At 46.0% G+C, this 14434-nt stretch overlaps 1 protein-coding gene across 6 annotated transcripts in view; it reads right to left on the reverse strand.

The window, feature by feature from the left end:
• LOC140393897 (ankyrin repeat and SAM domain-containing protein 1A-like) overlaps positions 1-14434 on the reverse strand; it is a 642533-nt gene that overhangs the window by 468862 nt on the left and 159237 nt on the right. For all 6 annotated transcript variants that reach the window (XM_072480500.1, XM_072480502.1, XM_072480497.1 and 3 more), the window contains 2 exons: positions 6915-6990; positions 5002-5103 (listed from right to left, as the gene is read on the reverse strand). In XM_072480500.1, the coding sequence (XP_072336601.1) occupies positions 5002-5103; positions 6915-6990 (178 nt within the window). The remainder of the gene's footprint in view (positions 1-5001; positions 5104-6914; positions 6991-14434) is intronic.

Consider the following 14434-nt stretch of genomic DNA (forward strand, 5'->3'; position numbering starts at 1 on the left):
CATTTGGACTTGGACTGCCTCAGTTGTCGGGAATGGTGCCGAACATTGTGCAATCATCAACGAACATCCCCACTTTTGATGTTATCATTGATGAAGCAGCCAAGATGGATTTGAACACGGGTCCTCAGAGCATTAAACTGGGTCTCTAGTGCAGTCCAGTGACAATACCACTATGCCATCGTCTCCCCATAAATGATTGACTTCGGGCTCCATGTCCACTTAGAGGGTGAACTTTCATTCGGTGAAACTCGTGCAGATAGTAATTACTCCCACCCCGTACGTCTCATGCGTGATATAACCCAACCCAACCCACCACCCCCTCCCAAGTCCGAAGACTCTTCCCTGACGAATGCAGAGTAGGTGGGTGTCATGCTCTCTTCGCACTCGACTGTGTCCTGCTGGAGCTGTGCTGGATTTGACGGCGTATATGTGGATGGTGAGCGCCACTTATGATTGGAATGTGGTGGATGTCCAGTCTGAGGCTGCTACACGGCTTGCTCCACGTCAGAGACCTCCGGCACCTCAGAATACCATTTAGGATATTAGTCTCTTTGGACATCAGATTTGGCTTGACTATAATTTTCCTTTCCTGAGGAATTGTTAGTAGAACACCGCGGTCGTCTGGCTCAAATGTGATTAAGGTGCTTTTGCATGATTCGACCGTGTGCCTCCACTTGATAAGATTGCGACGTAAAGATATTTACAATATACATCATATCCCAGCTGGACGATTGTCCCAGAGATCCACTGGGCGTCGTCTGCAAAGTTTCTGACATAGACTGCATCACTTGATACAAATAACGGTGGTTTTCGCCGAACAGGCCAACGCCCTTGCATTTCCTGGCTGTGGTGTACTTTCCCGCCTATATCAGGGAAGACCATACTAAAATGGGTTTAAAGCCTCCAGCCCATGACTAATTCAGCCGCTGCATGTGGAGTGGTCCTATAACAGAACAAGAATCTGACCAGTCCTGTGTCCAACGATCCTGAAATAATTTTTGAATCCACGTTTGAATGTTGGTACCACCCTTTCTGCCAACCAGTTTGAGGCTGGATGATATGGGGCCGTCCAAATGTGCCACTCACCAAGCATTCAGGAATCCCGAGAATTCTTCATATGTGACTCATGTTCCATTATCATAGAATCATAGAATTTACAGTGCAGAAGGAGGCCATTCGGCCCATCGAGTCTGCACCGGCTCTTGGAAAGAGCACCCTACCCAAGGTACACACCTCCACCCTATCCCCATAACCCAGTAACCCCACCCAACACTAAGGGCAATTTATCATGGCCAATCCACCTAACCCGCACATCTTTGGACTGTGGGAGGAAACCGGAGCACCCGGAGGAAACCCACGCACACACGGGGAGGATGTGCAGACTCCGCACAGACAGTGACTGGAATCGAACCTGGGACCCTGGAGCTGTGAAGCAATTGTGCTATCCACAAGGCTACCGTGCTGCCCCTGAAAATCGCTTATTGTCACAAGTAGGCTTCAAATGAAGTTATTGTGAAAAGCCCCTAGTCGCCACATTCCGGCGCCTGTTCGGGGAGGCTGGTACGGGAATTGAACCGTGCTGCTGGCCTGCCTTGGTCCGCTTTCAAAGCCAGCGATTTAGCCCTGTGCTAAACAGCCGCTATCGATAACTAACACCTCTGGGATACCATGTGTCCAGAAGGACAAATGCAATGTTTTTAATGGTTGCCCTGGAAATCGCTGACATCCTATGGACTACCAGCTACTTAGAGAAGAGCAAGAACATAGAGTCTTAAAAACGGACTGGCAAAATCGGCATGCAAACATGCCCACGGTTGACCCAGCCATTCCCATGCGTGAAGAGGCGCTGCTGGCAGAGGTTTCTGGTGTTCCTGACCTACAATGCACTGCTGGGCTACTCTCTCTGTCCGTGCCCAGGCCCCGCCACTGAACGTAGCTACGTTCTAACATTTTCATTTGGACACCACTGGGTGCCCGTGTAGATCTATCCGGATCGGGTCCTGGCCCTTGGGGTGACGCCACACGTACCGTACAACAGGATGCCATCTTCCACGCTAAATTCAGGTATATTTATCGAAAATGCACGAAATTTGCCAGGCAGCTGCCTATGCTGACCACCATATAGAACTTTGTGGCGTACCTTCGAGAGGACCAGGTCGGTCCACTCACGGATTTGCGGTGTTGTAACAGATAACTAGTCCATAAACTTGAGTGTGGTCACTACCTCGTCCGTGCCGGGGGGAGAAGGAGGGTGCATCGGCAAAGGCAGTTGGCTTTATGTATCTGCGTTTGCTATCTGGGTTACGGGACAATGCTCAAATGAGTACTCTTAAGTGGTCAGCAGGAAGGCCCAACTGGATCCTGGTAGAGGCGATGGGCGGAATTGCCTTATCTTCCTTGAAAAGACCAAGCAGTGGCTTGTGGTCTGTGATGATAGTGAAACGGCGACCGTACGCATATTGGTAGAACTTTTTCATGGTGAAGACAACTGCCAAAGTTTCTTTCTCAAATTGCGCATAATTGTGCTCGACCACGTGTCCGGGACGCAAAAACGATCGGCTTCTCTATGCCATCTTCCATGTGATGTGATAAAACAGCGCCAATGCCATATGGTGTCACATGGGGCTGGTTTAGCACAGTGGGCTAAACAGCTGGCTTGTAACGCAGAACAAGGTCAGCAGCGCAGGTTCAATTCCCGTACCGGCCTCCACGAACAGGCGCCGGAATGTGGCAACTAGGGGCTTTTCACAGTAACTTCATTGAAATCTACTTGTGACAATAAGGGATTATTATGTGACAAGTAGTTGTTTGGCGGGATCATAATGCGTCAGTACACTGGAAAAAGTCAACTGTTTCTTTACCTGTGTGGATGCATCTTCCTGTTGCTTTCTCCATGCCTATTCCTGGCTCTTTTTATAGGAAGAGGTGTAGAGGGGCTAATATCGTGAGGCCAGAGATGAACTTGCCATAATAATTCACCAGTCCTAGAAAGGCCCGTAGCTCCGTGGTGTTTTCAGGGATAGGGGCCTGCTGAATGGCTCGTTCTTTCTCGATGACCGGGTGCAACCCTTCGCAGGTCCCGGTAGCCCAAGTACACACTTCCTTTGCGTGAATTCGCTTCTTTCCCACAGGCGAGCGCTGTTTCCAAGAACCGACAGATCACCTCGTCCAAGTTACTTTAATGTTCTTGTTCGGTTGCCTCCGTGATCAACACGTCATCTAGATATACTGCCATAGTATCTACCTCTGGAATATGGCACAGGCAGAGGACATCTGAAGGTTAGCCTGATGTATTTTGGGTGTTTATGGTGATGTACCTGCGTGAGGCAGGGTCCAGTTCTAACTGCTAATATGCATGGCTCATATCTAGCTTGGTAAATGAGCGTCCATCGGCCATTTCTGCGCATAGGTCCTCGATGGGTAACGATCCAATCAGGAGGCCACGTTGATGGTTAACTAATACAATCTGACCGTTTTATCAGGTTTGAGTACAGCATGGTGGCACAGTGGTTAGCACTGCTGCCTCACAGCTCCAGGGTCCCAGGTTCAATTCGGGCCTCGGGTGACTGTGTGGAGTTTGCACTTTCTCCCCATGTCTGCGTGGGTTTCCTCCGGGTGCTCCGGTTTCCTCCCACAGTCCAAAGATGTGCAGGTTAGGTGGATTGGCCATGCTAAATTGCCCCTTAGTGTCCAAGTGGGGTTATTTGATTACAGGAATAGGGTGGAGGCATGGGTTTAAGCTCAAGTAGGGTACTCTTTCCACGGGCCGGTGCCGACTTTATGGGTGAAATGGCCTCCTACTGCACTGTAAATTCTATGATTCTATGACTAGGGGCACTCCTATCAAACAACCAAAACTCTTTACGGGAAGAGGGGCAGACATCCTAGCCTTTGCCTCCCTGGTCTCCCGCCCAAGACTCCTGCTCGACTGGAGATTAGCAGTGCCACCTAAGGCCGCAGACTGGCTGTCCGACTTAAATTGGAAAAAATAAAATTCTCCATTTGGGGATCGGAGGAAGTTATTCACCAGCCTGTTCCAAGAGCAGTCTGTTACCAGCAACCAATGAGAGGGGGGCTGAATTAGACAACAGTAAGCAAAATGAAGGGGTGGGTTGGTTGGGGGGGGGGGGGGGGGGGAGAGGAGAGAAAGAGAGATATCAAGCAAAACACAGGGCAGGCAAGGCAGAGGGACCAGAAGGGACAAATGACGAAGACACGCATGGGTGTGACCACAACAGCAACCCCAAGGTACATCCGGTTGACACCTAATGCATCCCCCCGGCATGTTCTAATACCAGGAGGCAGTATGTACATAATTAAAACAGTACGGTTTCAGCAACGATTACTGGGGGCCCAAAGATAGGGGCCCCACACATGTACATATGTTAATTTTGGATGTATACCCGCTTATCTGTCTTCTATTGATTTATTTTTGTATAGCCATTTTCCCCCTCCATTGTTGCACTTTAGCTCTGGTAAATGTTCTTATAAATAATTGTAAAACCAATGAAAATATTTTGTTTTAAAAAATGAGAGCAAACATATAAACTCCCAAATAAGTACATATTTGTTTCCTGTAAGTTCACTTGTAAATGTTTATATCAGAGCTGTAAACTGTCTTTATAACACATGGATGAGGCATTGTGGCGGTTTAACAAGTTAATAGTCCTACATACTAATGCGGGATGTTAAAATCGCTGGAAGGAAAATTTTGAGCTCAGCTATGCCTCTAACACAGAGATGGGCTGCATTGATTTGGAGTTTTTCCCTAAAGGCAGAAGGAGGGAAGGAAAAACAATTAAGGAGGGCAAGATGATCTTCGGCACTGTTGAACACCAAAGAGGATGGACAGCTGATGTCACCCATTGTCACCCCAACCCCCTCCAGTTATCCTACCCCCACAATTAAAAAATGAGTTTCTTAAGGAGCTGAAGTTCATAACGTTTTTGTTACATTGAAAATAATATGTTTAAAATGTTACCAAAAACAACAGCTTTGTACCTTGAATAAGAGTTGCTATCTCCTTGCTTTTCTGAGCTGGATGTTCCCGCACGATTTCTAATGCAGACCTCCCTTGGATATCTTTAATATTAACATCAATCTCTGTTTAAAAAAAAAAAAACATTATTCACATGCAATCATTTAGTCTGGAATTCTTCATATCTAAATTATGCACCAGTGGTAACTATCCAGATAGCCCATGCATTAAATAAGTGTCAACCATCAGACGTTACATTTGCTGTTGCTCAGAGAAGCAAGTCCACATCCCATGAGGGGAACTAAATATACAGACAATTCTATTTATTAAGTCTCACAACAGTGAATTATAAAGCATTCTTTTTTGCCTGTCAAGTGAACCTAGCAATTTGCTGACACATTCCAATGCAAGGGAGATCATTGTGCAAAAGTGATTTTGGAAATAGTTACAAGCTGACAGAAGTCGGTGATTCTTCCAAGTTGGGCAATGAGCAACCTCAACCTACAGCTCTCCAACACTGCAGCTTAACAACCGAGAGAGAATTCTGTAGCACGTGGAAGTTGAGAATATTGTAGCTTTAGGTCTTAATATTTTGAAATAACTAATCAATGTTATGGAATGTCCAAACAGATTGTACTGTATAATAAAGTAGCCTGAAGAAACGTAACAAAATAGTAAAGCAATTCCTTGGGAAATGCTGAAGAATGTCGAGCTGTAAATGCAATTGCTCCTAAATTTCAACAGCCTTCACAAAGGGAAACTTTAAGTTGGATCAATACTAATTGACATTTACCAGTGTTAATTGCAAAGGTTCAGACTAATATTCTAAACTTTAGAGGAAAATTGAGAAACAAAAGGAAGTTACAAAAGGGCTGTCAGAGAGCAGTAATCTAACAAATATAAAGGGAGGCAGCATACAGCTACAACAAATGGTCCACAAAACAAAGCCGGCACAGCTCCCAGAATAAAGATAATCACTATGCTCTGTCAATAAGGTTACCCGCATAGCAGAAACGCAGCACAGTGAGTCCTCTTACTGCTATATTTGTATTGCTGACATGGTTGACACTGGAGTCTGTCTTGAATAAAGATTCATCATGCATAAAGATACATGTTTAAAATGTACTGTGTAGTCAAGTCTGATTTGACAGACTTGAAATGGAATACTCAGACACGATACACATCATTGTGGCTTAAAATGATGCCTAAACAGTCATTTCAGCTACATTTTAGACTACCTTAATCACACAGTGTGCGCTTGGGTTGGGCCACCGATCGTACCAGCTGACAGTAGAGAAGGTTATAAAATTACATTTTCAGTTTCTAAGGATGTACACAATCTTAATCTGATCCGGAACAGGAAACAAAATGAGATTTTCAATCCATATGCATGCCGATAGAAACTGTAACATCTTACACAAGAGGTTAGCCACCTAACAGATAATTACAAAAAAATAAAATGGAACAAGGAAGGATTATGAAAAACATTTAGGAAAAAAAAAATCAAGAATTAGGATAAATGATCAGCACAACATTGTGGGCCGAAGGACCTGTACTGTTCTATGTTCTAAGATACGTCCAGGATGACTTGCCACTGGCTGCTGACACCATGAAGCTTTTCTAAATTTAAAAAGCTGAAATATTACAAGGAATTGGTTGAACATTAAACATATTCAGAAACAGATAGAAGTTATAATGGTAAGATGGCAAACAGGAAAGAGACTAAAAGGTCAGAAGGTTCTTTTCCCAAAGCTATGTTTTGATCATCTAATTATCAAGTTCTTACTAATACATGTGTAAAGTAAAAATAGAAAAATGACAAATTTCAGAATTTATTTATTTAAATCAGATGTATGAAGGCCAAATATTAGACACAATCTACTAGAAAATTTTGATTGATACCTTGACTTTAAACAACCCGAGGTCCAAAACTTACCAGATGCTAGGAGTATCTGGACCACATCAGTCTTCCCAAACAAGGCAGCCTCATGAAGTGCACTACCCTTCTCTGTCTAGAGATCGAGAAAGAAGTAAAAAAAGAAAAAAAAATGCAACTTAGGCACAAATTATTTCTCCCACTCAATCTTTAAAATCTAGTCGTCAAATATTGCAGGAAAGTTGAAACTTCTAAGCACAAGTGAGTTTGCATTTATAATTACTGGGTACTTTTTATCCTCCTCAAGCTCCACTCTGGAGACAGTGATTTATACCATTTTGTGTGCTCGCAGAAATGTTTCATGGCCATGCTTACCTTGCTCACCTAGCCATTCCTCACATGTCACCAGGATATTCAACTACAGACGCCATCACAAACAAACACAATCCTATCCACAAGAGCCACATAAATCCAAAGATGTGCAGGTTAGGTGGCTTGGCCATGACAAAATTGCTCCTTCGTGTCCAGGGATGCGCAGGATAGGTGGGGTTACAGGGATATGGCAGGGGGAGGGCCTAGGTAGGGTGCTCTTTCAGAGGGTCGGTGCAGACTCGATGGGCCAAATGGCCTCCTTTTGCACTGTAGAGGTTCTATGATTCAAATATTAATCAGGTGTTATTTGACAGTTAGAGAGAGCGAACGCAAAGCAATTTTATCTTCCTACCAACCAGAAATGAAAGGAAAATGGGAGAACCCCAAAATGTCTCAACTGAGAGTTGGATAAGGATTAAACCTAGAATCTTACTGAATTATATAGCTCAGAACCACTTGAAATATGTTGTGTTATGCTTCGTGTAGCATAAGCTGCTTCCTTGATGTATGCCTTGACAAAGGACGGTCCAGACTTTGTAATGAGTTCAATATGTTTATTGAACTATTAACACAGTTCTTAAATGAGTTTGACTTTCCTGCTAATCTAACTGTAGTAACTCAGTCTAACTAAACCAGTCTGCTCTAAATCACGTGCTGGGTGTGATGCTTCTGATCAACCCTGATGTACTCTCTAGCTGTGGGTCTGTGGAAAGAGACAGAGCATGTGTACCCTGTCCTTTTATATGGGTTGTGTAATGCCCCCTTGTGGTAATGCCACCTCTGGGTGTCTTGACTGCTCATTGGATGTGTCCTATTCTAAGTGTTCATTAGCTGCATGTTTGCATATCATGACATCTCCGGTACTCCCTCTAGTATTTACTTAGTTGTAGTGTATTTACATTAACCCCTTGTGTATATACAGTGATGCATATCACCACAAAATACACATTAAATCATCTACAATACCAAGACTACCCAAAAAAGGAAAGGGTTCTTCTGAATCTTGTGTACTAATGTAAGACTACAAATGGTTTGTCTTCCTACTGTACTATATATTTTATATGTGTATGTACACATTAAGCATGGCATGCTTAGAGTCATTAGTCATTGAGGTTTACAGCGTGGAAACAGGCGCTTCGGCACAACATGTCAATGCCGCCCAGTTTTTACCCCCAAGCTCGTCCCAATTGCCCGCATTTGGCCCATCACCCTCTATACCCATTTTACCCATATAACTGTCTAAATGCCTTTTAAAAGACAAAATTATACCCGCCTATAATACGGTCTCTGGCATGTCATTCCAGAGACTCACCACCCGGTGTGAAAAATTGCCCCTCTGGACCCTTTTGTATCTCTCCCCTCTCACCTTAAACCTATGCCCTCTAGTTTTAGACTTCCCTACCTTTGGGAAAAGATGTTGACTATCTACCTTATCTATGCCCCTCACTATTTTATGACCTCTATAAGATCACCCCCAAGCCTCCTACCATCCAGGGAAAAAAGTCCCAGTCTATCCAGCCTTTCCTTATAACTTAAACCATCAAGTCCTGGTAGCATCCTCGTAAATCTTTTCTGCACTATTTCTAGTTTAATAATATTCTTTCTATAATAGGGTGACCAGAACTGTACACAATATTTCAATGTGGCCTTACTAATGTCTTGTACAACTTCAACAAGATGTTCCAACTCCTGGATTCAATATTCTGACCAATAAAACCCGAGCATGCTGAATGCCTTCTTCACCACCCTGTCTACCTGCGAATACACCTTCAAGGAACTATGAACCTGTATTTCTAGATCAATTATTCTGTAACTGTCCCCAACTCTACCATAAACTGTATAGGTCCTGCCCAGATTTGACCTACCAAAATGCATCACCTCACATTTATCCAAATTAAACTCCATCTGCCATTCATCGGCCCACTGGCCCAATTGGTCAAGATCCTGTTGCAATCTAAGATAACCTTCTTCACAATCCACGATGCCACCAAACTTCGTGTCATCTGCAAATTTACTAACCTTGTCTCCTACATTCTCATTCAAATCATTCCTATATATCACAAATAACAATGGACCCAGCACCAATCCCTGAGGCACACCACTGGTCACAGGCCTCCGTTTGAAAAACAATCCTCCACAACCACCAATTCGGTCGCCAAGCCAATTTTGTATCCAATTGGCTGTCTCGCCATGAGATTTAACCTTTTGCAACAACCTACCATGCGGTACCTTGTCAAAGGCCTTGCTAAAGTCCATGTAGACAACGTCGGCTGCACTGCCGTCATGTACCTTTCTTGGTTACCTCTTCAAAACACTCAATTAAATTCGGGAGGTATGACTTTCCCCAAGTTATTGTTCAAGGTGTAAGCATTAAGCCTCATCTGCCAGAGGTGGTGGGGTGGACCAGACAGGGTTTGTGAAGGGATGGAAATTATCTTCCAATGTGATGCGATTGGTGAATGTGCTTACTCTTGCAGCTGGTCCGGAACCAGAGATAATGGTGTCCTTGGACGCAGAGTAGGTGTTCAACTGGGTTGAGTGGTGGTACCTCTTTGCAGTACTGGAGAAGTTTGGGTTTGGTCCAGATGTTGCGGCTGTTGTATGTGGATCTGTTTGCTAGTTTGTACCAACACCATGAGCTCGGGGTCTTCCAGCTGCATCGGAATAAGAGGCAGGGATGTCCAATGTCTCCCCTGTTCTTTGGCAATCGAGCCGTTGGCCATTGCTTTGAGGGCCTCGAATATGCAAAGTAGGATTATGAGGGGGAGTGGGGTGGTGGAGCACATGGTATTGTTATATGCCAATGATGCATTGCTACCTGTGAGGGACCGGGGGTCTTCGATAGGTAATATCAAGGGCATTTTGCAGAGCTTTAGAGCCTTCTCAGACTATAAGTTGAACATTGGGAAGAGTGAATATTTTGTGGTAGACATGGCAGGGAGGGGAAGGGGGGGGGGGCGTTTGGTTATAGGGGACTAGTTTCTGATACATAGGAGTCCAGGTGGTGGGCAATGGGCATGGTTACGGAGGTTTAAATACACGGGTTTTGTGAATAGGGTCAAGGCGGACCTGCAGAGGTGAGATAGTTTCCCATTATCTTTAGTGGGACAGGTCCAACTGGTTAAGATGAACACCTTGCCGAGGTTTTTGTTCTTCCTGCCCAAGCCTTTTTTCCGAAAGGTTGAGCGGTTTACCTCCAGCTTTATTTGGGCAGATAAGGTTCAGAGGGTTAGGAGGGGGTACTTCAGAGTTGGAGGTTTGTTGCTGCAAAACTTATTATATTATTGGGCGGCCAATGCTGAGAAGGTGTTGGGGTTGTGCAGGGATCCAGCAGCTATCTGGGTTCAAACGGAAGCTGGCTCATTTAGAGGGACAAGCTTGGGGGCATTGGTAACCGTTGGCGCCAGCAGAGTACTCGACGAACCTAGTGGTGGCATCCACATTAAAGATATGGAAGCAATTCAGCAAACCTTTTAAGCTGAGGGCAGCCTCAAGGACGGCTCATACTTGTGATAATCACCTGTTTGAGCCGGCATGGTTGGACGCCACATTTGGTGCATGGAAAGAGATAGGGCTGAAGAGAGAGAGAGTGATATATTTTTGGAGGGGCGATTTGCCAGCCTAGAGGAATTGATGGGTAAATTTGGGTTGGCAGGTTCAGGTACCTTCAGGTATGGAGCTTTGTGGAGAGGTTGATCGCATTTCTACGGATGCCTCTGTCACAGTTATTGGAGAGGATTTTCTCCTGTTCAGGGGTGGAGGAGGGCAGCACTTCCGACATGTATGAATGGATTGTAGGGGAGGAGTTGAAGGGGTAATGCCCAAATGGGTGGAGGGATTGGGGCCAAGGCTGGAGGAGGAGGTATGGAGTGAGGTGCTGGAGATGGTGAATGCCATGTCTTTGTGTGTGAGATTGAGCCTGATACAGTTCAAGGAGGTGTTTCAGGCACACATCACTAAGGTAGGATGAGTCAGTTTTTTGAGGGAGTGGAAGATAAATGTGAGCACTGTTTAGGGGGCCCGTGCACCACGTGCATGTTCTGGTCCTGTTCCGAATTGATGGGCTTTTGTCAGTCCTCTTTCAACACCATGTCGGCAATCTTAAGTATTGAGCTAGAGCTTTGCCCTTTGGAGGCCATTTTTGGAGTTTCAGAGGTGCTGGAGCTATGGGCGGGTGCTGATGGCCTTGCCTGCGCCTTGCTGCTGGCTCAGAGACGGATCCTGTTGGGTGGCAGTTGGCAACGCTGCCGAGCGCCTCGGCATGGTTACGGGGCTTGATAGAATTTCTACATCCCAAGAAGGTCAAATACACTGAGGGGCTTGATTGAAGGGTGCTGCCTGAGATGGTGACCATTCATATTGTATTTTGGGGGTTGGCCACTGTTAATAATAGTAATAATCTTTATATTAATAATCTTTATTGTCACAAGTAGGCTTACATTAACACTGCAATGAAGTTACTGTGAAAAGCCCCTAGTCCACATTCCAGCACCTGTTCAGGTACACAGAGGGAGAATTCAGGATGTCCAATTCACCCAACAGCATGCGTTTTGGAACTCGTGGGAGGAAACCAGAGCACCCGGAGGAAACCCACGCAGACATGGGGTCAACATGCAGACTCCGCACAGACAGTGACCCAAGCCGGGAATCGAACCTGGGACCCTAGTGCTATGAAGCAACAGTGCTATGAAGCAACAGTGCTAACCACTGTGCTACCCCAAGCAGCTAGAGGGTGGGGTGGGGTATGGGGGGGGTTGGCTCCCCGGAGGATTGAAGGATCATTATTTGGGATTCTTGTTGTTTGAGTCGAGTTAGGGTTTTTGTTTATATTTTTTTGTAATTTTACATAATAATAATCTTTATTGTCACAAGTAGGCTTATATTACACTGCAATGAAGTTACTGTGAAAATCTCCTAGTCGCCACACTCCGGCGCCTGTTCGGGTACACTGAGGGAGAATTCAGAATGTCCAAATTACCTAACAGCACATCTTTCGGGACTTCTGTGAGGAAACCGGAGCACCCGGAGGACACCCACACAGACACAGGTAGACGTACAGACTGCACACAGACAGTGACCCAAGCCGGGAATCGAACCTGGGACCCTGGCGCTGTGAAGTAACAGTGCTAACCACTGTGCTACCATGCCTCTACAAATATAAACGGTTAACATTTGAATAAAAATATTTTTAAAAAGGGAGAAAAAAAACAGGAAACTACAGACCTGTTAGCCTGTCAGCAGCATCGAACGTACTAAAATCTATTATGAAATATGTCACAACTGTATACTTCGTAAATAATGGTGAGATTGGGCGGAGTCAACATTGATTTATGAAAGGGAAAACATGTCTGACAAACCTGTTGGGAGTTCTTTATTGAGGATATTACGAGCAGAATAGATAAGGGGGAATCCGTTGATATGGTAAATTTGGATGTTCAGAAGACTTTCAATAAGATCCCACACAGGAAGTTAGTAAACAAAATTATTATTTTTTTCAACAATATTTTCCACCTTACAAACAAACCCCCCCCCCCCCCCCCCCCCCCCCCCCCCGTAACAGAGAAAAGAAAGCGAACTCGCGTGGCAAGACATGAACATGGCAAGTCAATAAGATACAGAACTTTGTACATTGGATTCTTCCCGTACATGTCAGTTTCCAGATCATTCATGTGTTTTCTTGCTCAAATGCCCCCCTCCCTCCCCTATCGAAAGCTCCTTTCCGCCCTCCTCAACGGTAGGTCGTCTATCCCTCTTCCCTGGTCCCTCGGATGGATTACAAAGAGCTCACTCTTTCCCACATTGAGCTTATAGCCCGAAAAGTCTCCAAACTCCCGTAGGATCTGCATTACCTCAACCATCCCCTCCACTGGATCCGTCACATACAGCAACAGGTCGTCTGCGTACAACGACACTCGATGTTCCTCTCCCCCTCGAACCAACCCCTTCCATTTCCCCGACTCCCTTAACGCCATGGCAAAAGGTTCAATTGCTAATGCAAACAGCAGAGGGGACAGGGGGCACCCCTGCCTCGTCCCTCGATACAGCCGGAAATACTCCGACCTCCGCCGGTTCGTGACCACACTCGCCACCGGGGCTTTATACAGGAGCTTAACCCAACTAATAAACCCTCCCACGAACCCAAACCTCCTCACCACTTCCCAGAGATACTCTCACTCTACTAGATCAAAGGCCTTCTCCGCGTCCATGGCTGTCACTATCTCCGCTTCTCATCCACCGATGGCATCATTATCACATTTAGGAGCCTTCGCACATTAGTATTTAACTGCTTACCCTTTACGAATCCCGTCTGGTCCTCGTGAATCACCCCCAGGACACAGTCCTCAATCCTCGTGGCCAACATTTTTGCCACCAACTTAGCATCTACATTAAGGAGCGAGATCGGTCTATACGACCCACATTGCAGTGGGTCCTTATCCCGCTTTAAGATCAAAGAAATCGTCGCCTCCGACATTGTCGGGGGCAGGGTCCACCCCTCCCTTGCTTCATTGAAGGTCCTTACCAGCAACGGGGCTAACAGGTCTACATACTTCTATAAAACTCCACCGGGAACCCATCCGGCCCCGGGGCCTTCCCTGCCTGCATGCTCCCCAGTCCTTTAACCAGCTCCTCCACACCAATTGGCGCCCCCAAACCAGCCACCTCCTGCTCCTCCACCCTTGGGAACCTCAATTGGTCCAAGAATCGCCGCATCCCCTCTTTTCCCCCTGGGGGCTGGGACCTATACAGTTCCTCGTAAAAGGCCTTAAAAGCCTCATTCACTTTCCCCGCAGTCCGCACCGTAGTTCCCCTGCCATCTTTGACTCCGCCTATTTCCCTTGCTGCCATCCTCTTACGGAGCTGATGTGCCAGCATCCGGCTCGCCTTCTCCCCATATTCATATATCGCCCCCTGTGCCTTCCTCCACTGTGCCTCTGCCTTCCCTGTGGTCAATAGGTCGAACTCCGTCTGGAGACTTCGTCTCTCCCTAAGTAGTCCCCCATCAGGAGCCTCTGCGTAGCTCCTGTCCACCCTTAAAATCTCCCCCACTAACCTCTCCATTTCCCTGCCCTCTCTCTTCACCCTATGAGCCCCGATGGAGATGAACTCTCCCCTGACCACCGCCTTCAGCGCCTCCCATACTACTCCCACCTGCACCTCCCCGTTGTCGTTGGCCTCCAGATACCTTTCAATGCACCCCCGCACCCTCT

This window comes from Scyliorhinus torazame, chromosome 17 (assembly GCF_047496885.1).
Source record: "Scyliorhinus torazame isolate Kashiwa2021f chromosome 17, sScyTor2.1, whole genome shotgun sequence".
NCBI classification, from domain to species: domain Eukaryota; kingdom Metazoa; phylum Chordata; class Chondrichthyes; order Carcharhiniformes; family Scyliorhinidae; genus Scyliorhinus; species Scyliorhinus torazame.